Source organism: Aulonocara stuartgranti, assembly GCF_965226115.1.
Source record: "Aulonocara stuartgranti genome assembly, chromosome: 17".
NCBI lineage: Eukaryota > Metazoa > Chordata > Actinopteri > Cichliformes > Cichlidae > Aulonocara > Aulonocara stuartgranti.
In genome coordinates, this window is record NC_138953.1 from 36,361,803 (window position 1) to 36,375,799 (window position 13,997).

The window sequence follows — 13,997 nt, forward strand, 5'->3', positions numbered from 1 at the left end:
TTAATATCTAATAAGCTAATTACAAGTAATGCTCTTCTGCCAAGGTATGCAGAGGAAATGAAAATTTAAGCAGCAGAAGACCACACTGGATGCCACTGCTGTTAACTGACAACAGGAAAATGAAGCTACCGTCCACACGGGCTCAACAAAATTGGACAACAGAAGACTGGAAAAACACCGAGTGGTAAGTTGATACTCTTATTCCCAAAATATTTGTCATCAATGTGTTTGTCAGACGGCATATGTGAGCATGCATTTGTGAAAGACTGTATCCTGGTTATGCGGTCAGGCTTATGCAATGAGGAGAAAGTCAGCCCTAAAACGAACAAAAAAAAAAATACATCTATTAAAAGTGAGAGCTGGGGCTAGGCGTTCTGAAATATTCAGAGAGTTACAATCTTCAAAACTGAACTCAAACATGACTTCAGGCCCTGAAAACTACTTCCCGTGAGAAAAAGCTGGTTCATCTAGCTGTGAAACATTCAAAGGGTCCCTTTTTATTTTAAAATGACATCTATGAATGAACCATTTTTGCCATTTTTCTCTGAAGAGCTTTGATTATGACAACAGACAAAACGACTGCCTGTTATCAACCGCCTGTTAGATGACAACTAAGCAATCTCAGAGACTGAATAACGTCCACCCACTGCAGGTAAAAGCCCTGTAAGAAATATAATAAATGCGCCTTCAGGTTTTAGATTGTGCTTATTGTGTTGTGTCTGCCTGTTCTTTCTGTGCCTTTGTGGGTTCATGCAAGCTACAGTGGGGCAAAAAAGTATTTAGTCAGCCACCGATTGTGCAAGTTCCCCCACCTAAAATGATGACAGAGGTCAGTAATTTGCACCAGAGGTACACTTCAACTGTGAGAGACAGAATGTGAGAAAAAAAAAAAATCCATGAATCCACATGGTAGGATTTGTAAAGAATTTATTCGTAAATCAGGGTGGAAAATAAGTATTTGGTCAATAACAAAAATACAACTCAATACTTTGTAACATAACCTTTGTTGGCAATAACAGAGGTCAAACGTTTACTATAGGTCTTTACCAGGTTTGCACACACAGTAGCTGGTATTTTGGCCCATTCCTCCATGTAGATCTTCTCGAGAGCAGTGATGTTTTGGGGCTGTCGCCGAGCAACACGGACTTTCAACTCCCGCCACAGATTTTCTATGGGGTTGAGGTCTGGAGACTGGCTAGGCCACTCCAGAACTTTCAAATGCTTCTTACGGAGCCACTCCTTTGTTGCCCGGGCGGTGTGTTTTGGATCATTGTCATGTTGGAAGACCCAGCCTCGTTTCATCTTCAAAGTTCTCACTGATGGAAGGAGGTTTTGGCTCAAAATCTCACGATACATGGCCCCATTCATTCTGTCCTTAACACGGATCAGTCGTCCTGTCCCCTTGGCAGAAAAACAGCCCCATAGCATGATGTTTCCACCCCCATGCTTCACAGTAGGTATGGTGTTCTTGGGATGCAACTCAGTATTCTTCTTCCTCCAAACACGACGAGTTGAGTTTATACCAAAAAGTTCTACTTTGGTTTCATCTGACCACATGACATTCTCCCAATCCTCTGCTGTATCATCCATGTGCTCTCTGGCAAACTTCAGACGGGCCTGGACATGCACTGGCTTCAGCAGCGGAACACGTCTGGCACTGCGGGATTTGATTCCCTGCCGTTGTAGTGTGTTACTGATGGTGACCTTTGTTACTTTGGTCCCAGCTCTCTGCAGGTCATTCACCAGGTCCCCCCGTGTGGTTCTGGGATCTTTGCTCACCGTTCTCATGATCATTTTGACCCCACGGGATGAGATCTTGCGTGGAGCCCCAGATCAAGGGAGGTTAACAGTGGTCTTGTATGTCTTCCATTTTCTGATGATTGCTCCCACAGTTGATTTTTTCACACCAAGCTGCTTGCCTATTGTAGATTCACTCTTCCCAGTCTGGTGCAGGTCTACAATACTTTTCCTGGTGTCCTTCGAAAGCTCTTTGGTCTTGGCCATGGCGGAGTTTGGAGTCTGACTGTTTGAGGCTGTGGACAGGTGTCTTTTATACAGATGATGAGTTCAAACAAGTGCCATTCATACAGGTAACGAGTGGGGGACAGAAAAGCTTCTTACAGAAGACGTTACAGGTCTGTGAGAGCCAGAGATTTTCCTTGTTTGAGGTGACCAAATACTTATTTTCCACCCTGATTTACGAATAAATTCTTTACAAATCCTACCATGTGGATTCATGGATTTTTTTTCACATTCTGTCTCTCACAGTTGAAGTGTACCTCTGGTGCAAATTACTGACCTCTGTCATCATTTTAAGTGGGGGAACTTGCACAATCGGTGGCTGACTAAATACTTTTTTGCCCCACTGTATGTTAGGTTAACTGTTGATTGACTGTTAGTGTGAATGTGAGCGTGAATGGTTGGTCTGTCTCTATATGTTAGCCCTGTGACAGACTGGTGTACAGGCTACGGGATATACTCCGCCTCTACCTCTATGACACCCAGGCTCCAGCCGAAGCTTGACCCTGAATTAGACAAACGGTCAAGAAAATGAATGAATGAATGAAATCTTGACTGTAACTCAGATATAGTCACTGCAGTGTTGCCCACCAGTTTCTTCCATGTTCCTATAAGTCTGAATGAGTCTTTGCAAAGAGCACAACTGGAGGGGACTCAACTCAGCTGATAGCCAGAGGTGATTGTATTTTGGTTATATATAGAACAAGGAAAGCTGCTCAGTGCAGAAGTAATAATTGAATGTGAATTTCCACCTATGTAGACAACAGATTTATCAGAGTCAACTGTTGAATAATCAGAAACCAATCGTATCTAATTGCCAAATCGACCCTATTCCATCACAGACCCACTCCGTCTTATGGCAACATTTAAGGCAGGATTTAGAGCATGTTGTTATGCTTGACAATCTCATTTTGCAGCAAATAAATACATAAAATGACTGGCCAGGCTGTTAGTACAGTTAAAACTATAATATTTGTCACATAAATAACAAAGGCAAGGGCTTCCAGACAGCCATGCTCCTAATAATGCAGAACTTTGTTAGCGTTTAACCATGACGATTATATAAAAATCCTGTTCAGCTACAGACTGAAACTGTTCTTATAGCAGGCTGTAAACATGATTATTTCTACTGTAGAGTTGGGCACTCTAACATCAGGTCTGTGGGGGCTGAGCCCCAGTGGGCCACTAGAAGAACTCAAGTTTTCTGTGAGTGATGAGTTTGCTTCTTCGTGACTACTAAGTCACTAAAGAAGACCATGATGTGTTACTAAATGATCCTGAAAGCTAGCAAGTGGATTTTTGCCCTTATATTGTTACACTGACGTGGCTGCGGCTCAGGTGGTCGAGTGAATGGATGAATGAGTGAATTAGTGACCCACTGTAAAGCCCTTTGTGGAACAGATAAGGTTAAAAGGTTCCATATGAGTGCAGAGCACTTAGCATTTAAGTACAGACCATATGCTGCTCCCATAGGTCAGGACTAAAACTCCCTACATAAATCTTACAAAGATGCCTTTCCTGTAAATATTTCAGCAAACAGCTGCTCTCGTGCACGGATTTGTCATCACTTCCAATTAAAATGAGCATATTTGGCTGCTGATCACACGCAAGTTAGAGCAACTGTGTCTTGGACTGGCTTTAGTGGAATCCCCATCAAATTAAATTCATCTACCTGCTCCAAAAGAGTCGGAAAATCAGAACAGGCCCTAAAACGCGGGTGTTCACTGTGTGTTCATCATCAATGTGTGTCTGTCTGTGATGCTGTTGTCATTCGTTTCAGGAAGCGGGAAGCCATTTTTTGGAAATATGCGGGCAAGCAGACAAACGCACACAAACCATCAATTTTGAGCAACTGTCTACAAGACAGTCAAATAAGTGTAGTGACAAAAGTTTCTCTTTCATTTGTTTTCTGTTCAATCCTACAAAGACAAGGCCCCAAGAGAAGTCTGCAGAGTCTAGAGGATTGTCTGCAGCACAATAACAACTTTGCCTGCAAAAAGCTGAACACACACACACCTGGCAAGCACAAACACTGAGAACAGTTAAACTTAGCTGTAAAATATATTATAGAACAGTTATATTATAATGTGAACATATATATGCGCACACACTCTTAAATCAGAAACATTCTTCTCACGTGTTTCTCGTGACCTGTGACATTTTTAATTCCCTGCAGCAACATAAATCCAGTGAAGCACTGCCCTGCTTCTTACTCATCCACCCGACTGTCAATGCTCAGTCGGTGCTGCCACTCATCCAGACAGTCACATTTGTGCCAACATGACTCCCCCACCCAACCCAGATCCCTGACAACACACACACACATGGTCTCTGCCAATATGTCCATGCGTCACATGTTGAAACTGCTCCACATGCAAACGCACACACTTGTATACACACAAACACAAATCAGTACAGGGCAGCTACAAAGCAATGGGCTCAGACATTAGGTGCACTCTGCCAAATGAGGGACAGTGTGTGTGTGTGTGTGTGTGTGTGTGTGTGTGTGTGTGTGTGTGTGTGTTGAAGGTTAATGGACAGCTTAGTGGAGGTCAATCACACTGCAGCTGTATTACTGCTCGATAGGAGAGCAGGACACACACATGGGAGGATTTGACAAATATAGAGGAGACCCAAACACGACTATACATGTATTGTAAAATGAAATCACAGTGACAATTACTAATTCACATGACCAGTTAAAACATATCTGCCATCTGACCTAAATGATAAGCATCTCCGTCTCCAATTACGAAGGCACTGTGCAAAAAAAAAACCCAAAAAAAAACCACAGTGCTAACACAAGTGATGGACTAGTGTTTTGTCTACACATAACGTAAAACTTAGCAAACAATCAGCAGCCAGGTCTTATAGAGCAACGGTCCAAAACCCCCAGGCCACAGACCCGTACCGGTCTGTGAGTCCGCGAGTTGAGGCTCGGGTGTGAAATTTATGGTTTTTAGGGTCCATCCATTCGCTTCCGCGTATCCGTTTCAGGGTCGTGGGGAGCGCTGGAGCCAATCCCAGCTGTCATAGGGCAAGAGGCAGGGTACACCCTGGACAGGCTGCCAGTCTATCACAGGGCTGACACATAGAGATTCACTCCCGTATTCACACCTAGTGGCAATTTGGATTATCCAATTAACCTATCCCCACAAGCTGCATGTCTTTGGACGGTGGGAGGAAGCCGGAGTACCCGGAGGGAACACACGCAAACACGGGGAGAACATGCAAATTGAACTCAGGACCTTTTTTCTGTGCGGCAGCAGTGCTAACCACCGTGTCACCGTGCTGCCCTTTCAAACGTATTATTATTTTTTAATTGTTTTTATCGTTAACTCTGTTTCCCTGGGTCTTTTCCTGTGTTATGAATAAATCTTGTATTTATCTATGAAAATATTGTTGGACATAAACTGGTCCATGGCGCAAAAAAGTTTGAGGACCGCTGTTATAGACTGATGACAAGTTTAGTTCAAATTGCCATCAATATGTACGGAGAAGAGGTACAGTAAGTGCGTTTCTAGAGCCATCTGTCAAACATGGTGGATCTGTGATGGTTTGGGACTGCATTTCAGCCAGTGGTGGTGGGAATCTTATCAAAATTGACAGAATTATGAACATAGGAACATACAGTAAAAACACACAGTGGAACACCATCAGTCATGGATTGGCCTGCCCAGAGCCTGCACCTCGACACTGTTAAAGCAGTGTGGGATCATGTTGACAGAGAACAGAACAAAAGGCAGAAACATCCTTTGAATCTCCTTCAAGAAGCCCAGAGAACAAGAAAGCTTGTCTGAGAGTTCCGGCTGTGTATTTCCATTTATGTCTGCACAATTAATCACTGCACCAATTTGTAATTTCCCCAAAGTAAAGGAACAAATAAATGACCAAAGCCTTTTGCACCATCCTGTAAATGTAAATGTTTTAGAGTTAGTTGAAGGAAAGGGATGCAGAGAGCACAAGCAGCTCGCCTTCTTTTAGAAAGCAGAAAACTCAAGAGCACTTATGCTCGAATCTGACAAATATTTTATTTAATTTGTAATCTACTTGTTTTTTTTCTTGTTTTTTTTTTTTTAAGGAGATTTTAAGAAGACAGATGGGAGACTGACAGCGAGGCATAAATGCACGAGAGCTCTACGTGTCCTGCCAGTGGTGCAAAATGTAGCTCCTGCCTCTGTTAATCAGTCTACATAAACCTCATCTCTTCCTCTCTTCATTCTTAATGCATCAATCTACTCTTCCTCCCGTGGATCCTCCACTTCAGTAAACTCTGTCTTCCAAAAAAAAAAGACCAGGGGAAATATGCTTGGGGAATCCATTTGGGGAATTTAAATGAAATTGTTGGAGGGTTTTTTATACCAAGTCTCCTCTCTAAATTGATTTCTACTTAGAAGGAGCACATTATTCTAGAAGGAGACCAAAATAAACTGTCCCACTGCAAGCATGGCAGAAGTTGAACAAACAAAACTTTACTTTCTGTGTTTAAATGCTTGTTTTTCTGCATGTCCACATTTTTCTATAAACACAATGTGAGTTTTTCAGTGCTTCGTGGCAACATCTGAGGAATTTGGAAACCTCCAACTGAAAAATCAATGTAATACGCTGACTCACTGCCTATCAACTACAGATATCAAACCCTTCAATCATCAGGGATTCAATATTCTACTGATCCAAAATTCTACTGCATGATATTCATTATTAATTACCTACACAATCCTTTCCTCACATCTCTTTATTAACCTCTGACTGATGGAAGACTTGCTGTTGGAGGACAAATGCAATTGAGTTTGTCGTGATACTACGCTACGTGAGCACCAATAGTGCATTATAGTGTAATGAGGACAAGTACTGGTGTACATTCCCTGCAAACACAAACGCAGACAGCACAGGTCCTTAGTCAAAAAACCTTTGCTATATAACCGTTGAGCCACAGCCTGATGTTTTACAGGGCTTGTACTGCAGCTCCAGCAGACATGTGCTCCACTCTTTCAGCGACAGGAAGTTCTAAACAAGCAACATGGAAGGTAAGACTGATGACAGCCCAGCAGGTTCTGCAGGACTTTGACCTAAAAAAAAAAAAAAAATGGATGGCAGTATGTAGGCTGTGTATCAGTCAGCTGGCATTTAACCACTGTGTAAACACAAATGCAAAATTTATGGGTAATATTAACATCGTCCCATAGATTTATAGCATGTTATAAAGGAAATTAGTCCCCAAGAACATTGCTGCCACAGATGTGGTACTTCTGCTACTGAACCAGAACCTTTGGAGCCTGATGCCTGTAGACAGAATCCTGTCATTGCTTCATAAAATTGAGATCTTTGGAGTTTAGAGGTTAGATCTTCGAGCCATATCGAAACAGTTTTTGTAGACCATAAGTCCATAATGCCATTGCAACTGGGCACATGATTGGTTTTAGGTGGGTCACAGGTGACCAAGTACCAGCCACACATATGCCAGGACACAAATGTGTCTACTAGTACGTACTCAGCTCGGTTAGCTTCAGTTTTAGCTGTTTTCCATAACATTTGAGTACCACCTTGAACTGGGTGGGGTTGTTGTAGCAACGTGGCATGAAGGTTCCTTGACATCATTTGTATGTGACACACACACACACAACACAAGCGCCAAGCTACCATGGTATGGTGTTTCATTGCATGAAAACGTCTGCACCTCATGGTTGATTTGTATGTGCACGTTTTCCTTGTTGCCAGGTTTCTCATGACTTATCCAGCAACGTCACTCCCTGACAAATCAGAAGCATGCAGTCTGTTGATGTCACATTTTTGGCTAGACTCCGCTTGCTAGGAGCCCCAAGTCAAATAGGTACTAAAAAGTCCTGGTACCAGGTACTACCACCTAATGGAAAATCCTAAAAACCGAGTGGAGTTGAGTCAATTCGAGTAGGTGCTAGTGCAAAAGAGGCAAAAGATTTCCTGCATTATAGTAAGATGAGATCAGTGATGTTTAGGGCTGTTCGATATAACGATATATATCTTTTTTTTTTTTTTCCATTGTTTTGATGGTCACTGTAGAATTAATTTGTTAAAGTGCTCTCTCTCTTATATTTAAAATAACCACACTACGGACAGACAAGCGACTGTTTTTATGCATTGTCGTTAGCAACAACGATCGCGTGACTCCACCGTCCGCTTGTTTATTTTCCACATGAAACTTTCACAATAAAACTGAAGATCCTGTTGAGATCTTTCAAAATAAAATGAATTACATGAAATAGTATGCAGAGTGTTTACGGATGAGAGGCCAAAAAGAGCCATCAGCTTCGTCCATCAGTCAGAACACCTGACACCAGGTACATGACGACCAGCTGAAAACACTTCATGCAAGTCGAGATGCCTGAGATTCACAGAATTTACAGAAAATGCAACATTTTTGTGATATATATCGTTGTCGGGATGATAAATGTCTTTTATCGGGATATGAAATATTGCACAGCCCTCGTGATGTTGACTTCACCCCTCAGTAGTTTTAATATTGTGATCGAATGGTGCAATCCATAACTGGAAAAGACACAACACGGCAGATTAGCAAATAGCATTACGTTTTATTCATGACTAATGAGAGCACATCTTTAAAGATTTGGAGCAGAGAACGTGCAAAATGCATATTTCACCTCAAATATTAGACATATACAACTCAACATTTTTCATGTCCTGGTCATGAATCTATTAACTAAAAGCAACTCGCCCTGTCTCGTTAGTTAATATTAGCATGGCTCTCACTTTTGAATGAGGCAGAATGGAACAAAATGTTCTAGCGAGCTGAAGTGCCCGTAAGGTTGATCGTAAGTTAGCCCCAAATGAAGAAAAGCACTGCTTTCTCCTTCTTTTAAGCACTATAATTACATGTAGTGTAGTAAAGTTTAACATAACCTGTAAATCTGTCCCCTCTCCCACCGCCTTGATATATCTCATATAACCCTTTAGCCTTATCAATATTTCCACAGCCAGTTAGTTTTCTCCTCTCCCGCCACTTCACATTTAACAGCCACACTCCATTAACAAATGTACATATTGCCACAGGCTGACATTCTTTCACAAAGCAGGAAAGCCATTTAATTTCTTTCTCCTTCAGGCTCAGACACCAAATGCTCTTTAAACAAATGAAATAAGATGGTATTATTTCTGAAATAATAGGAAGTTTAACTGGATGCCACGGGCAACCTGTGGAGCATCTTGCAAATAGTGAAGGGAGGTAGAGGGAGCTATCCAGTGAGGCTAGAAATTGGCCCTCTCTTTTGTAGCCTGGTTTCAAGATTTTGTTTGCCTGATTCTTCATTTCCACTGCGGTTAATAACAGGCAAGACAGTTATGGACGATTTCTGTGATGTGGTGGTAAATGCAGCCCGTTGGGGGAGCATTAGCGAGCTCTGACTGCAGTGGGAAAACTTGTTTCTCGCTTTTGTCAAGTAAAGAAGAGTGCAGCTCAAGCATGCCTGCTGGAGGGGAAGAGGAAAAAAAAAATCAAATAAGTTAGTGCACGCTGGTGAGCAGGAGAAGGGCACAAGGGACGCCACTGGAGTGAAGTTTTATTAGGTGCCTTAGCCAAGTTTATGGAATACAGCGTGGGCTGTGAGTCTCACTGTCTGTGTGTGTGTGTGTGTGTGTGTGTGTGTGTGTGTGTGTGTGTGTGTGTGTGTGTGTGTGTGTGTGTGTGTGTGTGTGTGTGTGTACCAGACAGAGAATAGATTTTTTGAGGCTGATCCCTCCTATCTATTTCTTCATTGGATCATACCACAGGCAGGACAGAAAAAGCAGTCAAGTGTTATGACACCTCAGACGATATTAGTGCTTCTGACACTTTGCACACTTTTTTACTTTCATCCAAACCTTAGATTTAACCCTGGGACAGTTCACCCCTCAAGAGGCTACAAGATCTGGTTTTCTACAAGACCTTGAGAGGTGAAGTAGAGATCCATTCATAAGCGTAAACAGTTGGGGGGGGGGGGTTGCTTTGAGTCTAATGTCGACATCCTTTGCTCACACCGACATCTATTTAAGAAACAAATGGAAAAACTTAAGAAATAATAAGCATGTGACTTCCTGGATTCGGTTGTATTTTATTACAAATTCTTCCACTGCTAGGTAATTGTCAATCTGATTGTTTGTTAGAACTATTGCAAATGAATATGAGTAAGTTTGCTGAGATATAACAAGCTACAACCTATGGTGCTGAAAATGATGCTAAAAACAATAAGTGCAGTTTCTTCAATGACCATTTGAGGCAGACTGATACCATAGACTAGCATGGTAAAATGCACAACAGCCACAAAACTCACGTTTATGTGCTGTTAAATAAAGCAGTTCTGGCCACTGTAGTTAATTTCTCCATTTATAAAGACTACTCGGTACTTATTTTTTGAATAAGTCACAAATTTGGATTTAGCAAGAATAATTTTGAAGGAAACAGGTTATCTGGGGTGATTTGTGACTGAAGGATAGCAGCAAAAGTGAAAACATGGTAGTAATACCTGCCACGGTTATAGGGTTTGGACACAGTGACACAGACAAAAATGGAGGCTGAGCTGATGATTTTCATTGGCGGTGAGCAGAATGGAAAGGACTAAAAAAAATGAGTAGATCAGAGAGACAGCTCAGGTTACGTAGTTTGGCGACACACTAAGAGAGGCAAGGGGGAGACTGTTTTATATATGTGCAGTGGAGGGGTCTACTGGACAAAGGATGTTTTTTTTTTTTTTTGGCCTGTCCCGTTTGGCTCTTTTGCCCTCAGAATTGTTGTCTAAAGGCAAAGAAAGATGCCCAACGGATTTACTTTACCAAACTGACCATCCCAGCCTTGCCGTAATGGTCCATTTGATTCACCTTTTATTGTTTATTTTATTTTCACTTACTGAATACGGGACAGACTTGACTGGGGGAAAGAAGGGGAGAAAGAAAGAGGGAGCTGCCAGACAGAAGGAAAAGAGGAAAAACCTCAGAGAAGATTCATGAATGAAATGAAGGAGAGGGTTGGTGTGACAGCAGATAGGGACAGGGTGAGATAGAAGCAGATGATCTGCTATGGAAACCCCTAAAGGGAGGAGCCAAAAGAAGAAGCCAAAGATAAAGTTAGGGGTGCGCTCGCTTTGACAAGTGTTGCAACACTGGAGGCTGTAACTGGCAGCAGGCTGCTTGGCCTGGCTTCTGTTTGTTTTGAGCCTCTGCTTTGGACCTCTCTGTCGTGTTTCTGGAGCTGGTGCATTTTGGAGCACTTTGATGGAATTACCAAACAAATAAAACAGCACTAATTAGCACTAATTAGCACTACGTACGCACGCAGCTCCACATACATCTCACTTTGATTTTAAGTGGGCTGGACAAGTGAAGCTCTCTTTTCTGTCAGTGGAAAGAACTTTACCTACACACTTAATCCCTTGTGCTTATATGATAATGTAAGAAAAAGAAATGCGATTTTAACATTGCATCGGTTTTTCCACATGACAAAGAAATGGTGCTGTGGTAAATGAAAGAAATCTTTCAGCATCTGAGCTTAAATTGTAAGGAATAAATATGTAAAATTACAGAAAAACAAAATCCTGTTAGCCCATTGTCCAGATGTTCCTGTAATTATAAAAACAGAAAGTTTCTGTTAGAAAATGCCCTTTTTTTGAGGACCCACTGTAAAAAACAGAAAGTCAACTGTGGAATAAAAAGAAACTTTTTCTGTTATTTAATTGTTTATAACACATAATTATTTTGGTGTAGAATAAACGGCCATGGGGGAGGTCTACATTAGCAGGAAAAGTTGCAAAACCTATTAAAATACAGTGATAAAATGAATGCCTACTTTCACATCTTTCACAGTATCCTGTGGGCCAGATTGAAGTCTTTGTCCTTGGACCTCAACACATTTTGCCTAACTTATAAAGGATCAACTGTTGGAGACACAATCTCTGGGAGTATTGCATCATTAAAGACATTCAATGTAAAAACCTTGGCCAAAGCAAAATATAGTGCATTAAACATTATAGTTCATATTGCTGATGACTTAACACTTTATCCTTTCTTCACCCTTCAAAACAAAAAACCACGATGTTACAAAAATCAATGCCAAGTCCAGAGATGTATGAATAATCTTACTTTACCAATAACCATCTTTTATATACAGCCATGAGAAAAGATACTGACTGTGACTAAGCGAGAACCTGCTTTTCTTCAGTGTCACAGCAATCCAAACACAGTCATATATATTTTAGCAGGAAGAACCTGATGTAGCAATTTGGTGCCAATTTGAAAAAAATGTAATTAGATTTTTCTGTTACAGCTGTCAAACCATAAGGCACTGAGTGCTGTGTAACAGGGGCAGGAGAACTTGTGGAGGAGGGATCATTTCTACAGCATCCAGCAACAGTTTCTCTTTTCCATTTAATTTCTCCAACTCTTCAACCTTTTCAGTTTTGAATCCTTCATGTTCTGTTTTTTTTTTATAATATATTTCCTTGCCATCCACACAATCCCCACCTCTGCTAGCTCTATCTTTTTCTCCCCAGGGAAGCAGAGGTGGTGCAATCATTGTTTAAACACACCACAGGGCAGTTGTTCTTTGCACGCCCAAACTTTGCTGCAGTCTTCACTTTACATATATATATTTATACACATATATACATATATATATATATATATATATATACATATATATATATATATATATATATATATATATATATGTATATATATACACATACAGACACACATACAGCTTGTATGCATGCATGTTTACACTGTGCATGGAGACACAGAAAGATGCTAATTCAATAAATTAACTCTGCGGTACCTTAGTACACTAAAAGTCCTGAGATGCCCCCCTCCTCTCTTCTGTCTGACTGCCTGCATTACAGTCATTGCTGTGCAACTTCATACAGTGTTATGAGCCTTTACATCAGTTGAGTACCAAACAAAGCGGCCATTAATGGTTAAAGCACCCAGTTGGTAACCTCCCAATACCAAAAAAAAAAACCAACTCACAAACAGGCACACACACACACACACACACACACACACACACATACACGCACGCGTGCGCACACACACACCTTTAATGACATCTTTTCTGCGGCACATTAACTATTGTGCGGTAATTAATGGGAAAGTCATGGTGTTCAAAAAGCCAGTCTTCTCTCTGCAGACTAGAAGCTGTTCACCACAACAATGGCTTAATGAGTAAACACACCGTGCGTCTCATGAATAAATTATTTGTGCCTTGCAATTAATTTTCCCTATTGAAGCTTGGAGAAAAAAAAAGCAGGACTGCTACCAGTCTTCATAAATCAAAAAAAGGGAGGGGTTAGGGAGAAAGAACATGACAGGAACTTTGTGTGTGTGTGTGTGTGTGTGTGTGTGTGTGTGTGTGTGTGTGTGTGTGTGTGTGTGTGTGTGTGAGATCATCTGTAATGCGTTGATCTGTGTGTGCACACTGGCTCATATTTGATTAATCTTTTTCCTCCTCTGCTTGGTCGTGAGGTTACGCATGTCTGAGTGCGTTTGTTGTATTTGTGTAAATGTGTTTTTATGTTTTACAGAAATTTGTGTTTTAAAGCATTCTTGGGATCTAAATATAATATTTAATATTTAATGTAATAAAGGTAGACCACTTGTGTGTATAGCCAAAAAATAAATAAATAACTTACTGAGAGAAGTTTCCATGCAATCGGTCGGACCTGTCGAGGGATTCCGGACCAGCTGAGTTTCCGCAGCTCATCTGGAAAACAAACACACAAGAGGCTCTTTTTACACACCATTCTCTGAAATATGATATACACCATCCTGTATACTACTTAATATCTAAGGTTTAGGCATTAAAACATATTAACAGTGCATTCCAAACTGAAGTCACTGATGGATTTTATTAAATAATTAACCTCATACAATGAGCAGTTAATAGAAAAGCTAATCTCTTCTTGTTATTTGACCCAACCTGTCATCAGGCTTGTCAACATGTTGACAATCCAACCACT

At 41.1% G+C, this 13,997-nt stretch overlaps 2 protein-coding genes across 4 annotated transcripts in view; both read right to left on the minus strand.

Moving 5' to 3' along the window:
- The window catches only part of gramd4a (GRAM domain containing 4a), a 471,921-nt gene that overhangs the window by 251,523 nt on the left and 206,401 nt on the right, over window positions 1–13,997 (minus strand). The gene's annotated exons all lie outside the window — the stretch shown is intronic.
- The window catches only part of tbc1d22a (TBC1 domain family, member 22a), a 163,629-nt gene that overhangs the window by 109,586 nt on the left and 40,046 nt on the right, over window positions 1–13,997 (minus strand). For all 3 annotated transcript variants that reach the window (XR_014272295.1, XM_082510800.1, XM_082510801.1), the window contains exon 6: window positions 13,671–13,741. Coding sequence is in view for 2 of the 3 variants with exons in the window: in XM_082510800.1 (XP_082366926.1) it covers window positions 13,671–13,741 (71 nt within the window). In the remaining variant the exon portion in view is untranslated. The remainder of the gene's footprint in view (window positions 1–13,670; window positions 13,742–13,997) is intronic.